Source organism: Pleurodeles waltl, chromosome 4_2 (genome assembly GCF_031143425.1).
Source record: "Pleurodeles waltl isolate 20211129_DDA chromosome 4_2, aPleWal1.hap1.20221129, whole genome shotgun sequence".
Taxonomy (NCBI): domain Eukaryota; kingdom Metazoa; phylum Chordata; class Amphibia; order Caudata; family Salamandridae; genus Pleurodeles; species Pleurodeles waltl.
This window is the reverse complement of record NC_090443.1, coordinates 402,132,215-402,149,778: the sequence shown is the minus strand read 5'-3', so window position 1 is coordinate 402,149,778 and position 17,564 is coordinate 402,132,215. Positions and strand designations below refer to the sequence as shown.

The following is a 17,564-nucleotide window of genomic DNA, read 5'->3' as shown; positions in this document are numbered from 1 at the left end:
TCACGGCTGGTTGAACTGAAGGAAGGTCTTGCATTTAAAGGACTGTGTGCACATCAGACTGACTCACTGACTGAAAAGGCCTCCTCTCCGGCACCTGAGGCCTCTTGAAGCTCCTGCTCTGACTCCAACATGGTGTTTTGTAGACCAAAGATGTCTAGGGTCTCCTCGATCTTCTGTGGCTACATCTCAGGACGATGGACCCTTCAATCTCTGAGGGTCTTTATAGATTGAAGAGATTTGTAAGCCTCACAGTCGTCCTCTTTGTGCTCCGGAGACAGAGGTTGCAGACGTGGTGCTGGTCGGTTCGTGGGAACTTCAACTGGCACTTAGGTCATAAACTGAAGGAGGTAGGAGACAACCCATTTGAGGGCAACTCCCTGGATTCCGATTTGGTGGAGTCTGTTGATCAATATGTGGTGGGAGACTGAGTAGAAGGCAGCTGAGAGGTCCAGGAGAATGAGGGCTGCTGTTTCACTGCAGACTAGGAGGGCTCTGATGTCGTTGGCTGTGATAAGTGCTGACTCAGTGCTGTGGTTGGCTCAGAATCCAGATTGAGAGGGGTCCAAGAGGTTGTAGTGTTCCATGTGTTTAGTGACTTACTGGTTGGTTGCATTTTCGAGAATCTTCACCAGAAAGAGGAGCCGGGAGAAGCACTGGTAGTTCTTTAGATGTGCTGGGTCAACTATGGTTTATTCAGGAGGAGCCTTACTTCAGCATGTTTCCAGTCCTCAGGGGAGGAGGTGTTTAGGAGTTTGAGCTTGTTGTCAATCGTCTTGCTACCGAGGTTGAAGATGTGGTGGGGACATGAGTCCATGGTGTAGGAAAGGAACATCTTTATAGAAAAGTTACCCCCACTTTTTGCCTGGAGTCACTGTGTTTAGACTGTAGTACACTGGGATCCTGCGAATCAGGACCCCCGTGTCAATGCTCTTGCCTCTCAAATTGGTTGTATTGTAACTATTACACTCCACAATTGGCATACTGGGGCACCCATGTAAGTCCCCAGTATATGGTTCTTAGGTACCCCGGGCATTGGTACAACAGGTGTCTCCCATGAGCTGCAGCATGCACTATGACACCCATGAAAGACCATGCAAACTGTGACTGCGGGCCTGCCATTGTAACATGAATGAAATGATGCATGCACTTTTCACTTTAGATATAAGGTTTGCCTTATATCACAGTCACTGCACTTGGAAACTGTAAGACACTCCTATGCTAGGAGTTTCAGCCCAAGGGCAGGGTGCATGGTCCAGAGTGTGAGGGCATCCCTGCATGACCAGAGGTCCCCCTACAAACCCCAGACTCCATTCTCTGGGCTTTACAAGTGCGGGGAAGCCATTTTACGATATGTAGTGGACACTAGTCAACACAAGTAGTCCAACTACAAAATGGCTTCACCGAACCAAGGCATGTTTGGTATCAAACATGTTGGAATCATGATCCTACACTGATTTCAGTGTTAGCTGCATGATACCATGTACACTGGAGGGTCCTTAGAGGATCCCCCAGATATGGCTGTACAGCCTTGCAGGGTCTGCATGCCAGCCGCGCTGCTGCAGACCCCAGACACTGTTCTGCCCTCCTGCTGATGAGCCTAACTCGGGCAGAGGAAGGCAGCACATATGGTTTCCTGTAGGAGGGAGGTGTGACCTCCACTCCTTCAGAACTAGGTGTCTCTGGCCTGGAGTAGGGTGGCCTCGCAGAGGGCATACTTGGTGCCCTCCTTGCATTAACTGGTTTGCACCAATGCAGGAACCCCCGGTTCCCGCTCTGGTGCGAAACCACACTAAGGACAGGGGAGTGACCACCCCGTGTCATGCTCCTCCCCTAGGGAGGTGCACAGAGCTCTGCCAGGTGGTTACCTGATTTTATCATCTTGAAAATAAGATGTGCAGAGGCCCCTGGGAGCATATGACTTGTTAGGCCAAGTGGGTGACATCCCTGACCTCCCCCACCCCCCTTTGATAGGCGAGGCACTGCAGATAGTGTCCAACCCCCTTTTAGAGTTACTTAAGGGCTCTCCTGAGGGTGGGTCCCGAGATTCATTGAGCAAGACTCCACAAAGGCACTCTCTGCAAGACAATTCTGCAACCTGGCCTCTGGAAACACTGCTGGTCTGCCTTAGGAACTGAAATAAGACTGTATCCAGTCGGGAGGGCTCCTACTGCAACATTGTTTCTCCAGCTCCTGCACGATTTTTGCAATATCTGTGGCTGTGCATCCTCCATGGTCACAAGGACTCTGCATCAGAAAGCAAGTAGTCGTCTCCCTTGGAGTGAAAGAGTCACTCCCCTGCATCCGCATACACCTTTACAACAAAGACCGGTTGGTGGATCCTGCGACTCTTTGACTCTGCTGCCAGTGGGTCCTCGTGGGTACTTCAATGGTTCCTGCTGGCTCTCCTGCGTGCTGAGGGCCAGTCCTGACTCCCCTCCAGGGGTCGAGCCGCTTGGACCTTGCTGGTTCCCAAAATCCTGCAGCTTCTTCTTACATTTTTCAATGCTTGTTGGTGATTCTGCTGCCCACTGACCCCTCGGAGTCACCCGCAAGCTGTCCCACGTCAGTCGCCAGGTTCCAACGGATCTTCCTACATCACCTGGACTCCACAGCTGTATTCCTTCCCTCCCCGACCTGCAGGAACATCTCTCCAAGAAGGGTGGGTATTGCCTAGCTGCACCGCCTAGACATCCCCAAGTGGTCTGGACACTGTCCCCTTCTTTTTCAGGTTCTTCTAGTCCGGAGCCCACCTTTGGGTTCCACCAAACTGGTTCATGGGTCACGACAGCAACTGGACAAACAAGGCCTCCATTGACCCCAGTAAAGATTTCCGATGTCACTTCATCCCTATGCACCTGGGCACCCTGGTGTAGGTACTCCACTTTCTTGGGTATCCACGGGTGGGGCACTATCGGAACTTCCTTGTGTCAACTGGTTTCATCGCAGTCTTCTGGGAAAGGTCCTGAATCCTGAAAATTCCAACTGCGACGCTCCTGTGTTAGCCTATGGGACACCCAGCTAAATAACACCTCTGTACACAGGCACCTGGGGGATTTCTACTGCTTTCCTTGGGTGATTTTATACTCCTCCAGCCCCTGGGATCTTAACACGCGCACCTCGATTCTTAGACCACTTTCTTAGTATATGGTGTGGTCCCCCCATAGGGCTCCATGTATTCCTATGCATTTTCTGTTTGTTTCTAAGTATATTTTCTGTGTGTAGAAATTTCCAAGTGGAGATATACTAACGTTAGGAAAGTATTATTGCTATTATAAAGAATACTTTATTTTTGTAACCCAGTGTGATTCTTTCTTGTGTGGATATCACTGACAGACTACTGTGGTACTGCAAGTGCTTTACACTCCTTCCTGATAAGCCTGAGCTGATCTCCACAGCAATCCCTAGGGAGCTTTGGTTATCTAGGCACCAAAACCCTATCACTAAGGGTTGCCAGGACTCACTGTAGGGTGTATACCATAAACTGAGCCAGCCGCCTACACATGGGTGCTCACAAGTGTACGTAGTTCATGATGGAGATTGTGGCTTGAGTTGTGAGAGGGTCCCAACAGGTGAGCAGGTTTTTGAGGTTTGTGTTCGTGAGTGTGAGTAGGCTGCTTACATGCGGCCTGCTAGAGCGTCCCTCTTTATTTTTCTCATAAGGCGGTGGTACTGGCTGAGTATGGTTTTGACAGTGGTATGGTCTTCTGTCTTTTCACTAGTGCGCTACTTCCTTTCTAGTTGCCGGCAGTTGCATTTGGAGGATTTCAGCTCAGCAGTGAACCAGCTGCCTCTTCCGGATGTTATTTTGAGTTTGGCTGACTTGGTGGGGGCGATTGCGTTGGCACATTCCGTGATCCACTAGGAGAAGTTTTTTACAGCCTGTTCTGGATCGGGTAATGTGTCTGGGAGGTGGATGTTGAGAGTATTGTTCTACTGGTCTTCGGATACTTTTTTCCAGTTTCTGTTTGTGGAGCTGGGTGGCCTGGTGCCAGTGTTGGTAGATCCTGAGATGGTGAAGTGTCCGCTGTTGTGGTCAGTCCAGGTGTGCTGTGAGACATGGTTTCACTTGAAACTGTTGCTGGATGTAAAAATAAGGCCCAGTGTGTGTCCCTGACAAGTTGTTGGAGGTTGATGTTGCTCATGGTTTCCAGGAGGTCGGTTGTGCTGGTGTCCTCAGGGTCGTTGAGGTGTAGGTTATGATCTCCTAGGAAGATGTAGTGCTCTGAGTCGATGGTGGTCAGTGATGGTGTTGCTGAAGCTGGGACATGGACCCAGTGGTCTGTATGCAAGAGTGCCTCTTATGTTGCTTTTTCCGTCCGTGTGAAGTTGGAAATTAAGATGCTCAGGGTTGGGTTGTCTGAGGAGGTTGTGCAGCAGATGGTGTCCTTGTAGATGATGCTGATTCCACCTCTTTGATTGCTGATTCAGTCCCAATGTGTTATTTTGTAGTCTTCAGGTGTAGTGATATCTGGCAAGGAGGTGGGGTTCAGCCAGGTCTCTGTGAGGAAGATGACGTCCAGAGAGTGGGATGAGATCATGTCTCATATCCTGTGCCATGTTTGCCAAGCAATCATGCACTGAGTAGAATGCACTGGAGTTGTACCGTGGCAGTCTTGGTCGGTGTGATGGGTGCAGTCATGTTTGCGGAGTCTCCGGCGTTGTTGGTTCATTCAGTGATGCAGGTGAAGTCGCAGTGCTGGCAGGAGACTGGTTCTCTGGTGGTGTGTGGCGATGTGTGGCAGGAGTTGCTGTCAATGCGCCCGGGGTCCAGGGCTCAGAAGTCTGTACCGGTGTAGCTGCGTGGGGTGGAGAAACCAGGGTTCCTGTTGCTAGGTGTGGATGGGCTTGCCTCTGGTGAGCCAGCAGCACAGCCGTGCTGAGGTCTCCATTAAGTAGGTCCTGGGAGGAGGAGAAGCGATGAGAGGTGGTAGGCAGGGCTAGACAGGAAGCGGGAAAATGGGCGGCAGGCAGCAACAGCAAATAAAGGAAAACAAGGAGAAGCAGGGGAAACGCAAGGAGCATACAGTGAAAAAAAGAGGGCAAAGCAGGAGAAAGCACTCAAACGGGAAAGGTAGGGGAAAGCTGAAAAAAAAAAAGGGAGAAGCAAGAGAAGCACTCGGAAAACGGGGGGGGGAGAAAGCAGTGAATAAACGAGGGAAAAAGCAGGAGAAAGCACTCAGAAAATTGTGAAGAAGCAGAGCGATGCAGCAGCACGGGAGAGCTGGGCCTGGGACCGGCTTCTTTCAGTTTGACATCCATTGCAGAGGCTCTGGTGCAAGCAAGGGCATGCTTTAAGAGCAGGTGGATGCTAAAGTAAAAGAAGGCCTTTAAATTGGGGGCTTTACAGATAGTACATCTAATTGTAAATGTGCTCGCTTGCTCTCCATTAAATTTTTCTTGGCAATGGTCTTGAACATGTTTATCTATACACCGTCTTGACTGGAGCTACTCCAACAGCTGATGCTAGTTGCTCGAATATCTGAATAACTTGCACTATCTTCCCAATCCATAGCATCAGCGGAACTGTCACAAAGAAGCTTGAAAACTGTACTAATCTACTTGTCGCCTCCTAAAAGAGCCTTCTCTCACTTTGACAATGTAACTACTTTGCCATTCACCACGCTCTCCACTCTTCCTACATGACAAACCTTTCTCCATTCACAGATAACAGGTCACAGGGTTTTCTAGCACCCGCAGAGCTCAATTAGTAAATCTCATCTTGGCTTTGTATCCCCCTTCTTAGCATGGCTGAACCTATGAACACGCACTGTCCCAACCTTTGAGCTCTCCTAATCTTTCCTTTCATACTGCGTCTGAACCTAACTGCAGAAAATCCCCCAGTTTTTCATTTAATTTTATTGTTGAATTTCACTAGGCTCCATTCCTTTGCCCATGCTTATCCTGCTCCACACTCCAAGATCAAACCTCCTTATACGCATTCAAAATTACTCTCAAAACTCACCTCAATGAATGCGAGTCTCATCAACATAGACATTCTTAACTTAATACTTTCCTAGCCCCATATGCCACAACAGAGCTCCAATCACGGCACTAACACTCTCATCCACAGATGTTCAATCTATATCATGAAACATTTATCATATGATTGTATTTACTGTCTTTTTATTTGTCTAAACTTATCATTGCAATTATTTAATCTTAGAGTTTTGTGTAATTAACCAGACGATCTGATCCTCATTTACTTTTGGATGCACGATATTAATTTTCAACAAACAGACTAAACCAAGCATGATAAAAAACAGACACATCATTTAATTTCTCCTACTGTAAATTTGCCCGTCTAATGTTAGTAGTAGTGCTATGAGCTCACAGTGCATTGACAAATGAGTAAATTTACTCACAGTTGGTAAAGACCAATGATTGTCACAGCGTCTTTCAGGGCACAGCAATGCTTACTAATCAGAGTTTCTAAAATGTCAAGGACTCTACTCAGAGACAATGACCCAATCTTTTAAATGTTATAAGTGCTGTGTCCGGTATTGAGTCAACTACTCAAGACTTGCTTTTTATCTGGTGAGCCTGATGTGACATTATGTTCCTTTTTCTCCAGAAAAAAGGAACAATCAAGGTAGCTTTGTAAACAAAAGATCACTGTGCCACCATCAACTCACCAAGAAGTCTGAATGTTTCAGAAAAATTATGATAGCATTATCTTTGGATTTTGTTGACACTGATTCCGATAAATGGGATAAAGACAAAAACACAGCCTTTTTGGGTTTGTACCCGATGATGGCACAGTACTTGGCTTTTCTTTCCACAAAATTAGAAGTTAAAGATTATTATATCCCTAGTTTTATCATGTAACATACGCTGAAGACTAACAGTTGCACAACTCTGTCAATGCACAAAAATTCTGACCTGCACTAGCCACTATGTCAGCACCGGGGATCACAACATGGTCAAAGCAATTAAATTCTAAATTTACACAACCTACGCATTTAAATTTTTAAGTCATACAGCTATGCCAATGCAGTTTAATCCAATGAAATTTCAAATGAAGCCAATATCTCCCTTACTGGGCTTTGGGCTTCTTTATTTTGGATACAATAACAACCTTTCAAGTGGAGTAGGGTGGGTACCTGAGACACGGGACATCCTGGTGGAGAAGTAGCACTGCTCCAGATCCTCAAAGTGTGCTGTGAGCCGCTTCCGCCGGGACGCTAAGGTGCTGTTGTACCATGGCTGTTTCTTAGTCTGGTGGATAGCGAAAAGGGGAACATAGCATCTAGCATTTATTTTAAAAAAGTTATATTTTTTGCTTTATTACTTTAGTCTATGTCATTGTTTTCATTACAAAGTGACATAATGAGTAAATGTACTTTTCTCTTTCTCAGATATCACAGAACATCTTACTCATCCATTACTCAAGTTGCCATATTCCTGCTTTCCTCTTAATATGACTGCCAATACTGAAAGTTATATGGAATAACAGAAGACGCTCAATACTGACCAAAGAAGTTCAATAATTGAATCCTTGGTCAAAACAGATTTAAGTACAACACTATACTTATTATTTATTGATGAACAGTAGAGGACAAACTGCTCTACCAATAACGAAAGAGTTCTCTCCAAGGTCTATTGTTGTCTGTGTCTCTCAGACTGTTAATTTTATATGAATTGATCAGTTAAAGTGATTCATTAACATGAAGTTATCAGATTCTGAGATTTCTCTCTGTTTTTCTCCCGATTCTTCTGCCAGCTTTTGGTCCTGTTTGGCTATTACCATCTCTTGAAGCAATGGGCTCAAGGAATAGTTAATACTGCCTCAAATCCCGGGTTTGAAGCTACCTGAACCTAATTCCTGTATAGCTTCACAAAACATAGTTTTAGATAATATGTTAAGAGACCCCACTTTGCCACTGCCACACTACATTGCCACATGACTACTCTTGCTTGTTAATAACTTGGCTGGGTCCTCCTCATGTTGGTCATTCAGACTCAAACTATTACATTTAGACTTTGTGGGTCTGCTGGGGTGTTTAGGCCTTTACGCCACACCAGCAAAACACAAAATACAATTATGCTTATATGTATTTTATTCAATGGACAGTGCATGGCTTTTATAGCCTAAATGCATAGTGCAGGAAAAAAACAATCAAAACTAAAAGGACAAACCTAACGTTTGGTTTTTAAAAAGTATATTCTGCAGCTGAGTGGGGCATTTACAAATGAGAGTCTAGTCATCTCTTGGACAAACCAGAACACTATCCCACAAAGAACTTTACGTTAGGTCTTATTTAAAGCTTTATTTGTTAACTGTGATCACAAGCACTGTGCATTTATCTAATATGTCATAACCTCCCTGGCCATCTAAGGCTACAGAATTACTATTGACTACGTATGATGTTTGTACTAAGTGTGGCACAGTTCTCCCGCACACAATTGTCCCTTCTAATCACTATTTTTCATGCTCCTTACTTTGTTAAAGGGTTATTAATCCCACTGGTTATTTCTGCTCTTTTTAGACACAGTTTTATCATTTACATTTTTGATGACTCTAAGCTCAATGTATTCTATTATTGTGTGTTTTATATGACACATTTGTAAAAATCTTAAAACACAATAGCGTGCAGAACAGATCGGGGAATGCTTTGTGGCTTGCAGGCCTCTCCAGTTTTTGGGAATCAGAAGATCTCAAAAGATAGTTTTTAAAGGGCTATAGATCCTATCAGCTGCAATGGGGCATGATCTTCATTGTCAATAAAAAGGCAGCTAAATTAAAAAAATCTAACTAAAATAGGAACGAAAGAGCTAGCAGAAACAACAAAGCATTCTTGCAGTATCATGTTACTTAAGCAGTATACAACACTTAAACCCCAAAGTTGGGATAAAGTAGATACATTTTTCTGGGCAGAGGGCAATGATACTGTTGAAAACAAGCGCCAACCCTCTTACCTGTGAACTGCCACTGAAGCCAGGGGACTGACTGTACTCTGTCGAATCGATAAGGCTGCTGCAAAGAGAAACATAATGGTAGTTATTATACAGCAGTATAATCTGTTCTTTTAAGTAAACAGGATATTTGTTATGTATGAAATTCTTCAGCAAGCCTTGGCCTGTCTGAGAAACACTGTAATTGAGCGCCATGAGGGTAAAAACGGAAGAGGCCCTCTTTAGTATAAGCTACGCACCATTGTGACTCTTATGCTCCAAGTCCTTGTTCCCTTTGAAGCCAGACTTGAACAAGGTCATTTAAAAGCCCTGAAAATAATTTAGAAGGGAGTTGGTGTGACAACATGGCAGAACAAATGTCAACCCTAATAAATCAGATACTCAGAGCATAACCACATGCACAATTGTCAGGCCTCATCGGGGGCAAGGTGGGTCGGTGGTGACACGGGACAAACAGGGGCCACTTGGCCTAAGCCATGATGGCTGGGGTGGTTTGCCTCGGATGTCTCTAGGTCTGCCCTACTATGGCTCTGCAAACTGAATCAAGTACAACTGCTTCAGCACTTGACACTCAGAGGCAGCAATGGTGAGCAGTCATAGGTTTCTTAGAGAAGCAGCTTCGGGTGCATCAAGCTCAGCATTCAGCAGTCAACCAATAATGCAACAATGGACTCTTGAACAAGGTGCTAGTCATTTTATAAAGAATGTCAGTAAAATTATTTCACTCTTTGGAAAAACAACCCCACCTTCATCAAATAAACAAGAACAAGCCAGTGGCTTCTGAAATAGACCTTGCAAATTCATGACTGATTCACTCATAGACACTATGCGTGTACCACGCAGGTCACACACATGCATACATACTAACAAACATAGCACAGGATGTTAGTACTAGGACAAGCGTTACTATGTAGCAGCAGAACCTTACATGAGTGGGCCAGAAGGTCTCCACTCTTGGCCAGACCCTCCAGGTCCCTGGAACGTCCAGGACATTACTCATATCAATGTACAGGCCTAGGGTTTCTGGCACATGCTAGATTAGTCAGAGGCTGGGGCCAAAATCAATAGATACTAGCAATTGGGCACTCAGGACAGGGGAACAGGACTGTACACCATGTAGGATTATTTCCTACACGGGAGCGTCGTCGGTTCGAAAAGCGCTGACGAGATGGGGCGCCCCCTCGACAAGGATGATAACGTCGTCGACGAAGATGCAGCCGCTGCCGTCGACACTGAAATAGTGCCTATAACCGGCATCACCGATGAAACAGTCGTCGACGAGAGTAACATCGACGATGGCACCATTGACGGTGCTGAACTAGGCTAGGAGGTGGAGTAGCCGGTACAGAAACAGTCTTTTTAGCTGATTTTTTTTAGGGTTTCTGTGCCTGCTTTCTTTTTCTGTGGAGAGCTATGACTCTTAGTAGATGCCCCTGCTGGTTTTTGTGCCATTTACTTAGGTGGCTCGTGAATCTCCACAGGTGTTTTAAGGGCAGAAATAGAAGAGGAGGCACTGTCCTCATCAGAGGCAGAGTGTCCAGTCTTACCTCTCTGAAGCCACAATAGCAGGCGACCCTCTCTGTCCTTCAAGGTCTTTGTAGAGATTTTCTACATATTTTGCAGTCCTTTGTCTTGTGGCTGGGATACAGGCAATAAATACATTCCTCATGTGGATCCTCCACATATAATTTTTTCTTCAAACGAGAGGCACAGGATCTAAAAAGGTCTTTCATTGGTGTGTCTGACATGGCAGCCAGTTAGAAGCACCAGAGAAGAAAAGAAATGTCCAAAAACTGAAGTAGTAGATCTTCTGAGCGAAAATATTGAGCAGAGCTCAAAGGAGACTCCTCAGCACAACGTGCGGTGGAAAATCTGAGGGAAGGCAGCTGCTCACAGGAGGTTCTAAGGTGGTGAGGCAATCAGATTGGTTCAAGTTTGAGTTTGGGTCTATTTTACAAAATGAATATGGTAGGTTGTTCTATTGAGGCCTAGTCCATGTATTGTGTATATACATCTTCAGGCCTAGTTTTTATATTCCACCGTGGACTCCCATCTCGACGACGGGGAAGTATTCAAGCAAGTGAATCTATGAAAGTTCCAATACTGGAGTAAAAATAACTATATAACAAACAGGATAATTGAGTTTATTTTTTAGATTCAGAATAATCCGTCAAGCATTTTAATGGAAGCACTTCCTACAAAATAGAATAATAAGTCACCAGCTGATAGCATGGGGTAAGAATACTCCTTTGGGTGAAGCCAAGTCCAAGCCACCCTCTATGCATATTTTAAAGAATTGCTAAACATACATCATCTAGACAGCTGCACTGTTAAGTCAGGCCTAAAAAGAGAAGCTTACTTTATCTAGATAGACCATAATTATGAAACATTCAGAATAGACATGTGATAGGATTTAGTGTATTTTGTCATTAACATACTACTTTGTGGGTATTTTAGAATACATGGGAAGTTGTAAAAATACAGAGAAATGTGTGGGAAGTAGTTTTCAGTCCATTTAACACTAGCTTGAATTTTGTACCTATTAGCACCAGAATACAAGCAAAACTCTGGTGTTAATTTTACAGAATAATTAAGGAAAAAGAGATGTTTGAACATCTATCCCTAAATTTGTGGTACTGTCATGATAACTGATTGTGCTAATGACATCACTGATTTGTGATACAGCAAAACATTCTGTAAATGACTCAAATAGTGGGTAAGTGCCATTTCTCCCAAATGGCAACACAGCACAGCTCCACTGTGCATAAATGGCAGAATGTAGTCTTAAAAGTGCCTTCACTCATACCTCAAAAACTTTCTCCTAACTCTTTAAAGATATAAGCTTTTTTATGCTGCTCTATGGTACTAAGGGCTTTGTAGAAATGTCCCTGATATCTCCCCATAACTCCTTCTCGGAGCTCCAGATACCTCGGCATTAATAATGGCTGGCAGGTGGCAACAGAAATAACCGGGATCATAAATGGGCCCCTGAGGGTCACTGTTGGAATGAGAAATTACTTGGGAATTAAGTGAGATTAAGTCATTTGATACCCAGTTCTTCCCAGTATGTCACACATAGGTTCCCCCTGCATTTACAAGGCAGAGTCCGCTAAGGGGTAGTAAAGAGTTTGTCAGGAAAGGATAGCATTAAGAGGTAGTAAGGGGCTTTAGGATTCAGGGAAGGGTAGTATTAATGGGTAATAAGGGATTTTAGGATTCAGGGATGGGCAGCGTTAGCAGTAATATGATTTGAAATTTGAAGTAAATGAAATATATCAGTAATGCCATTTAAAAAAAAAATAATGCATTTAAACAATTACACTACCCTTTGGCAGCCCAAGAGCTTAAGTCTCTCCAGCCCATAAAACTTAAAACTAGGAATGAGAAAGAAAAAAACCCATTCTCTCAAGGAGTGTGATGGTTAAGGTATCTCTGAAGCTGATATTGGAAAGGGGGGGGGGGGGGGGGTGGCTTGAACTGCAAAACAGCAACATATTTCTCCTGGCTGCCCGCCTCTTGTCTGAGCTGCTGTCAGGGAAGAACAAACACTATATTTATCTAATTATCTACCAGGCATATGTCATTGCAGTTTCCTGGGTTTGGCCTGAAGGTTAATCTCTGCTGTAACAAAATAACTATACTTGATATAGAACTCTGGCTCAGACAGCTTGCTAAACACATGATTACTGCTCTAGTAGGGGAAGCAATTTTTCTGTGGAAGCACATAGGCTCCTTCTAATCAAAACAAATATGCTTGTCCTTTGACATGTACGCAGAGCCAAAGCCACTCTCTGTAGTACTGAAGAAAGGTCATTTTTACTTTGTTCATATAGGGACCAGTGGAAGATACATTGTAAAGCCAGACATAACAAGGAGATGAGTCAGAAAACAAGAGAGCTTGTCATGACTTTTAAGTCTCACCTCAGTGTCCCCATTAAGTAATTCTTGGCAGATGTTTGAAAGTCAAAAGGCATAGTCATACAAGTTATCTAACCTTGAAGTGAAAGTACTACAGCCTCCAATCATGCCCTTACGAGTTAGTGGCCAGAAACAGAAAGTCACCTAAACAATTCAGATTTACCTACAGAGCTCAATACAGACAGGCTCAAACATGTAGATGGGTTGAAGATGTATGGGCTGAGGCAGGACCGGGGATAGGTGAAGAGGCAGGTCTCCAGTTTCTTGCAGAATTCAAGAAATGAGGAGGTGGCTCTGATTTGCAAGGGCAAGCCATTCCAGGCTTTTGGAATGATGCAGAAGGCATGACTACCAGATCTTGTTTTTCGGTTTGTGTGTGTGCGAGTAAGAGTTCGGCTAAGCAGAGGTGTCTGGTAGGTTTGTTGAAGTTAATGTGGTTTTTGAGGTACATTGGGCCAACGTTATGCAAGGTTTTATAAATGTAAGTGAGGAGTTTGAAGAGTGCTTGTTATTGAACAGGGAGCCAGTGGAGTTCTTGGGTGCAGTGTGATGCCAGTGCGGGACAGGCGGTGGAGAGTGAACCTCGCTGCTGATTTATATATGGTCTGAAGTATTCTGGTCACCAGAGCATTGATTGCAACATCAATGTGTTGTTGCAGTCCAGCTTGCCAGTGATGAAGGCTTGGGTGGCGTGGGGAGCCATATGAAGATCTTCTTGAGCATCTCGAGTGTGTGGAAGCAGGAGATGGAGACTGTGTCTATTACTATTCTGAGGCTCTTTGTGTGGGAATGCCAGGAGGGGCGTGAATTCAAGTTGAGAAAGCCACCAAGTGGAGCCCCAGAGCAAGGTGTCTTTACCAAAAATTACTACTTTCACCTTTTCTGTGTTGAGCTTGAGGCAATCCCGTTTATTTAGTACTGTTTTAATTTGGTTTTGGACCCTTTTGTCTGTAGTAACTTAAGCATTTTACTATGTAAATTTTATGTAAATAAAAAAGGGCTTTCTCTGTTACGGATGGGTGTTTTAATTTGCATGTCTCTCCCTAGAACCCCTCCCTAAACCCCACCTATTTAGAAGAACAACGCATTTTCCAGACACTTTCCCAGGTTTCTCCCATATTTACTACTAAAACATAAATTTCGGTTCACAGATATCTTTGCATGGAAAAACAGGAGTGGCTGTGGTTTATGCACGTAGGTTTGGGAATACCATTTTGTAGTATTTGCGTGAAACTACTGTATTACTACTTCACATACTACAAGGTGCAGTTTGTGGATCGGGCCCACTGACTTTGATCACACAGCAGCTAATCAGCCCAGATAGTAAAATCCCTTCGCCAGCGACTTATCTAAGCTAAGTACAATAGGGGAAATCATTTTCTCAAGGATGTTGCCATGCACATGAGGGAAAGCTTGGATATCTGCTCCATATTTCAGATACCATTGCACTGCCACACAGTCCTATAGAGACACCATGATTGCACACTCCTTATTAGTTGTTGTGAGTTCAGTGTTGTTGGGGTTCCATTTAGGGGGGTGTATGAAGGCTGACCCAGGGAATTCTTAGAATGTAGCCACGCAGTAGTCTATGACTGTCTTCATCTTAGAATAGTATCCTTTCACTTGACAGTTCGCTTGGTCAGTTGTAGAGAATTGAGAAGGTCCTGGTGGTCTGTAAATGTCTTTTTCTGTTATGAGTACTATCACAAGCACAAACTGAATGTACCATCAGAATCTACCCAGAAATTAAGTTCCCTGAGTTCTAAAATCCACCCTATGTGCCCCTCTGTGGCATAGTGAGGACTTCCTCAGTTCACTTATTATACTTAGTTCATCTAACTGCCTCTTGCAAGGGGATTTTAATATCTAGGCTGGCCAGCTGCTAAGCACTGAAATTCAATGGGCCCGATACACAAGATGCTCTTTGTAGTTCAAGCAGTAGTAACACTATAGTACCACTCACATACTACGAAATGCTATTCCCAAACATAAGTGCAGAGACCACAGACACTCCTATTTTTCTATGCAGAGAGCTCTGAAAACATAGGTGTATGTTTGTGTAGTTAAATGTGGGAGAAACCTTGGGAAAGTGGTTGGGAAATGGGAATGATTTACTTCTAAATAGGTGGAGTTTAGGGAGGGACATGCAAATTCAAACACCCACCCATGAAAGAGTCAGCCCATTGCTATTTATAAAGTACATTTCTAAAGTTACTACAGACAAAAGGTCCCAAAGCAGTAATAAATGTATTCTAGCTTAGCCTTGGAGTAAATCTAGCATCATGCATGGCCATCAGGAAGCTTTTACATATTTTGCAAGCATCTGTTCATAGCATGTAGTGCTACAGATTCACAGGCTGGGCCTACTCTTGCCATCTAGTGTTGGGCTTGGACGTGCATAACTTGCTTTTGTTCGAAGAAGACTTTTTGAGTCACGAGGTATAGTGACTTCACCTATCTCTGGTAATGCACACAGGCATTGGTTCCATTGTTAAATTGCTTTTTCCACACAGTGGGTGAAGATGTAGCCGGCACACAGAGAACACAGAAGAGATGACCATGCAAAATGCAGGTAAAAGAAGTTTACACCACCTGCAACAACCACAGGTGACCGGGGAGGAGGGTGTGCACATGTGAATTTACAGCACTATATGCCACAAACAGTTGCTTACCAGGTAACATTTTCCATTCATGGCATGCGTAGATGTAAATACACATGCTGTGCATAGACTGTAAAGCAGTCCTCCCAAAAGCAGTGACTTAACCTGAGGATGTTGCAGAAGACTGGAAAAAGTGTACATAACACAGCCTGGCCAATATTAGCTAGCTCGCAGACCATTACATCAACACAATTATGTTTAGTGAACGTGTGAGGGGTGGACCACTTAGCTGCTTTGCAGATGTCAGCTAGAGTTATACTGCCCAAAAAAGCTGTGGAAGCTCCCTTCCTACGAGTGGAGTGTGGCCTGGGAGAACCAGGTAAGGGGCCTTTTGCTTTGAGCTTTGGGGTAACAGCCCTGTGTGCCCTTTTACCAACCAACATGCTTTAGAAATAGCATGCCCTTTGTCTGTTTTAGAAAAAGACACAAATAGCTGTTGTGTCTTACAAAAGGGTTCTGATCTGTCAATGTTGTACATGAGCTCTCTTTTGACATCCAAAATATGAAAAGCATGCTCTGCTACAGATTCTAGATACTGGAAGAACACAGGGAGCTCAATTGTTTGGTTGAGATGAAAACTGGGGACTACCTTGGGCAAGAGTTTACGGTTTTGAGAACCTCTCTATCATAACGCACTATAAAGAAAGGTTCTTTCAAGGTGAGAGTGTGTATTTCACGGACACGCCTAAGAAAAGTAATGGCCACAAGGAAAGCCACCTCCCAAGAAAGAAATTGCAATGGTCAAGAATGAAGTAGTTTGAAAGGAAAGCCCACAAATCCAGCGAGTAATACTGTTGAGGTTCCACAGAGGAATGGGGGCACCTGTGGCGCGATAACCCGTTGGAACCCTTCCATGAAAGCCCTAGTGACTGAGATTTTGAGAAGTGAAGTGTGCTGTCTATTTTGAAGGTAAGCTTTCCCAGCAGTCAAATGGAGACTGACAGAAGTAAAGCAGGGCCCAACTTCTGAATGTGTAAAAGATAACAGACAATGTCCTGTGCAGAGGCTGTGAGAGGGTCAACATGTCTTAGGAGACAGTAGTGTATGAACCATTTCCACTTAGTCGCATAACTGACTATAGCTGTGGGCCAGTGTGTTTCCTTCAGAATGGTCATACACTCTCTGCAGTGAGGCGGACGTAGTAGAATTATAAGTCCTGAAGAGCCAAATCACAAGATTTAGCTGCAGTGGGCTGGGATGCCTGGTCTGGCCTGTTGGGGAGCTTCTCATGAGGGACTAGGGACAGTTCGAGCAGAGTAGTGAACCAAGGTGGGTGTGCCTAAGTTGGAGCCACGAGGATGAGAGTGAGGGATCTCTGCCCCAGTCTCTGAAACACGATGGGAGGAGGGGGAAAGGCAGAAAAGTGTAAGCAAATATTTCTGACCAATTCATCCACAGTGAATTGACCATGGACTGTGGGTATGGGAGTCTGAGGGCGAAGCTTGGGCACTTTGAGTTTTCGGTGGTGGTGAACAGGTCTATCTGCAGGCCCCCCGAGCAATGAAAGTATGGGAGTAGGGCTTGGAGGTGGAGTTTCCACTCATGGACTTGCTGATGCATTCTACAGAGCAGATTTGCTAAATTGTGATCCGTCCATCTCAGGAATGTATTGAATTAGCAGATGTACACTGAGATGTACTGCCCAACACCAAATGTTCTGGGTAAGGCAGACACTAGAGCGAGTGAGTGAGTTTCCCTTTGTTTTTGTAGGTAAAACACTGCAGTTGTGCTGACTACCTGGACTAAGATTACTTTGTGCTGTATGAGGGGAAGAAAGGACCTTAGGGCCAGTTGGACAGCTAAATGTTCTAGGTGACTGATATGCAACCATTTTTGTGCAAGAGCCCACATCCCTTGGATAGTTAGGCTTAAGAGTGTCCTTAGGCACTGGAAGGTACTGGAGAGCCGCTGGGTAGGGGAATAGGGAAAGGGGTCTCCCTGAGGAAATCTTCCTTGTGCTGGACATGGTGCTGCACCTTTTTGGCTACTCTGTACATGACCTCATAGTAAGAGGCTGTATTGTCCGGGGACGAGGGCTTTGCACGATGTAGGCTGAGTTCAGTGTCAGCTAGG

At 44.5% G+C, this 17,564-nt stretch overlaps 1 protein-coding gene across 1 annotated transcript in view; it reads right to left on the bottom strand.

Moving 5' to 3' along the window:
- Positions 1–17,564, bottom strand: part of COP1 (COP1 E3 ubiquitin ligase) — a 693,430-nt gene that overhangs the window by 575,803 nt on the left and 100,063 nt on the right. Inside the window, exons 9-10 of the mRNA XM_069231565.1 lie at positions 8,917–8,974; positions 7,101–7,215 (exon numbers count right to left, since the gene is read on the bottom strand). Of these exons, the coding sequence (XP_069087666.1) occupies positions 7,101–7,215; positions 8,917–8,974 (173 nt within the window). The remainder of the gene's footprint in view (positions 1–7,100; positions 7,216–8,916; positions 8,975–17,564) is intronic.